Source organism: Sander vitreus, unplaced genomic scaffold, assembly GCF_031162955.1.
Source record: "Sander vitreus isolate 19-12246 unplaced genomic scaffold, sanVit1 ctg319_0, whole genome shotgun sequence".
Lineage (NCBI taxonomy): Eukaryota > Metazoa > Chordata > Actinopteri > Perciformes > Percidae > Sander > Sander vitreus.
The window spans coordinates 115001-120000 of NW_027595466.1; the positions used below are offsets into that span (position 1 = coordinate 115001).

The 5000-nt window shown below is 42.7% G+C and overlaps 1 protein-coding gene across 3 annotated transcripts in view; it reads left to right on the forward strand.

Annotated features, from left to right (window-relative positions):
• The first annotated feature begins 1210 nt into the window (after window positions 1-1210).
• esd (esterase D/formylglutathione hydrolase) overlaps window positions 1211-5000 on the forward strand; it is a 10014-nt gene continuing 6224 nt past the window's right edge. Inside the window, exons 1-3 of one of the 3 annotated variants that reach the window (XM_078244868.1) lie at window positions 1211-1300; window positions 3995-4068; window positions 4933-5000. The exon at window positions 4933-5000 is cut by the window's right edge and continues 21 nt beyond it. In XM_078244868.1, coding sequence (XP_078100994.1) covers window positions 4001-4068; window positions 4933-5000 — 136 coding nt within the window. In that variant the 5' untranslated portion in view covers window positions 1211-1300; window positions 3995-4000. Of the gene's footprint in view, window positions 1301-3942; window positions 4113-4932 lie in introns of those variants that run through there. The other 2 variants (XM_078244869.1, XM_078244870.1) reach the window with 2 other exon arrangements.

Here is a 5000-nt window from a genome sequence, read left to right on the forward strand (position 1 = left end):
AGAGAGAGAGACAGAGAGAGAGACAGAGAGAGAGAGAGAGAGACAGAGAGAGAGACAGAGAGAGAGAGAGAGAGAGAGAGAGACAGAGAGAGAGAGAGACAGAGAGAGAGAGAGAGAGAGAGAGAGAGAGAGAGAGAGGGAGAGACAGAGAGAGAGAGACAGAGAGAGAGAGAGACAGAGAGAAAGAGAGAAAGAGAGAGAGAGAGACAGAGAGAGAGAAAGAGAGGGAGAGAGAGAGACAGAGAGACAGAGAGAGAGAGAGAGAGAGAAAGAGATGGAGAGAGAGAGAGAGAGAGAGAGAGAGAGAGAGAGAGAGAGAGAGACAGAGAGAGAGAGACAGAGAGAAAGAGAGACAGAGAGAGAGAGAGAGACAGGTGGACACAGTGAAACACTACAGAGACAGACTTTATTTGAGAGGAGAGTCATTAAATGTTCCTCCTCCACATAAAGTGGGCTCCTTCTTTTGAGAAAGTGGTTGCCAATGGTTACAGGGGATGACGTTTGAGGACAGCCACCTATAAACACGCTCAGATGGCTGGTATATCAGACATCTTCATATTTCTTTTCTTTTGGGGAGACCTAAATGTCCAGATAGATAGAAAAATCAAAAACAAATATGAAGACACTGTACTTGTAAGTTTTAATCTAACCCTAAATTAATAAATAAAGTAACTAATTAAATTAATTAATAAAATCCTCTAAAAGTATTTGGATTTTATTCTGAAAATATTCTGATTTTATTCTGAAAATATTCTGGTTTTATTCTGAAAATATTCTGATTTTATTTTAAAATATTCTGATTTTATTCTGAAAATATTCTGATTTTATTTTTAAAAATATTCTGATTTTATTTTGAAAATATTCTGATTTTATTTTTAAAAATATTCTGATTTTATTCTGATTTTATTTTGAAAATATTCTGATTTTATTCTGATTTTATTTTGAAAATATTCTGATTTTATTCTGAAAATATTCTGAAAATATTCTCACTTTATTCTTAAAATTATTTTAAACTCGTTCTCAAAATTATGATTAATTTATTTAAAAAATAAAAAAATAAAAAATAAAAATAAATACTGTATGTTAATAACTACAGTCATATATTGTTTTAATAAACACCACCGCCATCTAGCGTACAAACGTACGCGTTACGTCTCGACGTAGAGCGTGTATGGCGGAGAGGAAGGCGTCCATGACGTCACTACGTTCACCCTGACGTATCTCGTTGGACTTTGGCTCGTTTGGGAAGTTAGCAAGCCAGTTGAGCACGAGTTTCAACTAAACGCTGCGGTTTAATAAGGTATGCACGTGAGACGTATGCTTCTAGTTTGTTTGTTTACTTTGTAACACGTTATAAAGTGCTTTAACTTTAAGCAGACACTTGTAAATAGCAGCTAACACTACACGAGCTAACACTTGCTAGTCCCTGCACGCCCTCCGATGGGACCCTTTACGCCGGACTCTACACAAAAAGTGACCTATTTATCTTTCCTTTGCGTATAAATGAAGTACTAAAAGGGGTTGAGACTATATTAGTACGTGATCCGACTTTGGAAAGATGTTTTGGGCACTTCGGCACATGAATAATACATCTTGCAAAACGCTGTCTGAATTAATAGTCGTGTTTTTATGTTCTTCATTGTGGTCGCTGCCACAGTGCCGCTAACGTTAACGTCATTTGTAGCGGTATTTTGTGCACCATATTAAAGGGGGCTATTTTTACATGCAGCTGTAGCTGTAAGGTGTCCACATGTATGGTTAATAGTGCAGAATTACCTAGTATACTCACAGGTCTTAATTCACAGGTAATGTTGCTATACGTGCAGTTTAGTGTCACAAATTCCCCATACAATGTCCTTAATTATGAACCTGCTAAACCAGCTGTACTACCCTACTTCGGTCAAGTTAGATAGAAATTGTCAGATTCGCGGGTTTGCGGTTCAATAAATCATAGGCGACACGTTTTCATTACACAATAGGCAGCTCTATCTAACCGTAGTAAGGTAGACAACAAGCTACAACCGGGTTTTCATCCGAAAGAACCGTCTACATATGTTAATAATAAAATAAATACAATGCATGCCTGTGAGCGTCCTGCTTTCAGCCGAGCGTCTAGGGACCGTCTACAAAGTACAAAACCGAAAACAAAGATAAATGTCAACAGCTTCACTGTTATTGGATCTAACCCTTCCCAATTCACTCCACACATCTAGGGTCTCCCTATCAACATACTACACTATTTATAATGTGCAAAACGTGCAATAGCTTCACTGTTATTGAGTCTAGTGCTTCCAAAAGTACTCCACACATAGAAGCCCTCCTGCTGGTTGTACTACAGCACTTACTTTTCAAAAATGGGCATATGCATAATGTTGGGGAATATTATTTGCCAAAAACATTTACTATATGTCATATAAACGAAGAGTCATGTCTCTAAAACGACTCCACACACCGAAGGCCCCCTGCTGGTTGGACTGCAGCACTGCACAGCACAGCATTTTCAAAAATAAGCATATTCTAAGCAAACATTTAATATTTGAATAATTAAATAGTCATGTCTCTATACTTATCTCACATTATTTGTATTCTTCTGGTTGTACTACATCACTTACTTTTCAAAAATAGGCATATGCATAATGTTGGGGGATATGTTTTGCCAAAAAACCTTTAATATATGTGTGGATTCAGTGTGGGACTTGCAGAAGATTGTCTTGGCAGCAGCACAAATACCAAACAACCCCCCCCCCCTGGGATTATGTGTTGTGTTAGTCCTAGCTAAAGAGGCTGTAGGTGAGTTTGGGGTTTAGGTCTGGATAACTAAAGGATCCAAAATGTCAACTACTGCCACGATGGTAATTGTACACAAACTGCATATAAGGGAACATTAACCCACCTTATTATATGTGAAAATTAACATTGTTCATTATGAATCAATGTGATATTGATATTTGTTTTATTTCTGCCACCTTTTTTGTTTATATATATATATATATATATATATATATATATATATATATGTATATATATGTGTGTGTATATTTTGTCCTAAAATAACAGGCGTGGACAGTACTGCTATGTGACTCTATATCTCAGCTGCAGCTTTGGGTTTTTCTGGGTCCAAATTTCAACATTTTGTTATTTTTTTCTACACTTTTCTCGACGTTTTTGTCGATTTTATTCAAATGTTTTGTCACTTTTTTCCCTCAACCTTTCCAGGGAAAACGGATACGATGTAGTCGTAGACTGTCTGTCTCTCTCTGTCTCTGTCTCTCTCTCTCTCTGTCTCTCTCTCTCTCTCTCTCTCTCTCTGTCTCTCTCTCTCTCTGTCTCTCTCTCTCTGTCTCTCTCTCTCTCTCTCTCTCTCTCTCTGCTCTCCCTCTCTCTGTCTCTCTCTCTCTCTGTCTCCCTCTGTCTCTGTCTCTCTCTCTCTGTCTCTCTCTCTCTGTCTCTCTCTCTCTCTCTGTCTCTCTCTCTCTGTCTCTCTCTCTCTCTCTCTCTCATCTCTCTCTCTGTCTCTCTCTCTGTCACTCTCTCTCTCTCTCTCTCTGTCTCTCTCTCTCTCTCTCTCTCTCTCTCTCTCTGTCACTCTCTCTCTCTCTCTGTCACTCGCTCTCTCTCTCTCTCTCTCTCTCTCTCTCTCTCTCTCTCTCTCTCTCTCTCTCTCTCTGTCTCTCTCTCTCTCTCTGTCTCTCTCTCTCTCTCTCTCTCTCTCTCTCTCTCTCTCTCTCTCTCTCTCTCTCTCTCTCTCTCTCTCTCTCTCTCTCTCTCTCTCTCTCTCTCTCTCTCTCTCTCTCTCTCTCTCTGTCTCTCTCTCTCTGTCTCTCTCTCTCTGTCACTCTCTCTCTCTCTCTCTCTCTCTCTCTCTCTGTCACACTCTGTCTCTCTCTCTCTGTCTCTCTCTCTCTCTCTCTGTCTCTGTCTCTCTCTTTCTGTCTCTCTCAGCACCCGGCCCCGGCCCTGCTAACGGTCTCCTGCTGCTCCGGTCTCTCCACAGGTCAGGATGGCTCTCACACAAGTCTCCTCCAACAAGTGTGCCGGCGGCTTCCAGAAGGTTTTCGAACATGAAAGGTGAGATCTCAGCTGAACCTTCACCGTGTGCTACACCTGTGAAGGTTAGGATCACGTTTTGAGCATCAGTGCTTCATTTCCTGCAACAGTTTGGGCCTTTGCTGCATCAAGTTATGTCGGTGCAGATCTTAAACACAGCGTGTGTTTCGGGATGTTTTTAGATAGATAGGTAGGTGGGTGGGTAGGTGGGTAGGTGGGTAGGTAGGCAGGGTGGGCAGGCAGGCAGGCAGGCAGGCAGGGTGGGCAGGCAGGCAGGGTGGGCAGGTAGGCAGGCAGGCAGGCAGGTAGGTGGGCAGGCAGGCAGGCAGGGTAGGCAGGTGGCAGGCAGGTAGGCAGGCAGGCAGGCAGGCAGGTGGCAGGCAGGCAGGCAGGTAGGCAGGTGGGCAGGTGCAGGCAGGCAGGCAGGTGGCGTGGCAGGCAGGCAGGCAGGCAGGCAGGCAGGCAGGCAGGCAGGCAGGTGGGCAGGCAGGTGGGCAGGCAGGTGGGCAGGCAGGTAGGGCAGGCAGGCAGGGTGGGTAGGTAGGTGGGTAGGTAGGTAGGTGGGTAGGTAGGTAGGTAGGTAGGTGGGTAGGTGGGTAGGTAGGTAGGTAGGTAGGTAGGTAGATAGTCTTAGATTTTGGATATTGTGATATGACATTTTGGATTGTCTTTTCCTGGTTTTAAAGGCTGCGTTACACTAAAGTGATGTCATTCTCTGAACTTACCAGACTGTTCTATTATTTACCTTTACCCACTTAGTCATTATGTCCACATTACCTTGTTAGAGCACCAGTTGTCAACCCTAGAATATCGTGATATCTGATTTTCTCCATACCGCCCAGCCCTGTTCTGGATGTTTGTGTGTGTGTTGTTTCCTCCGTGCAGCACTGAGCTCCAGTGTAAGATGAAGTTTGCCGTCTACCTGCCTCCCAAGGCCGAGACCGACAAATGTC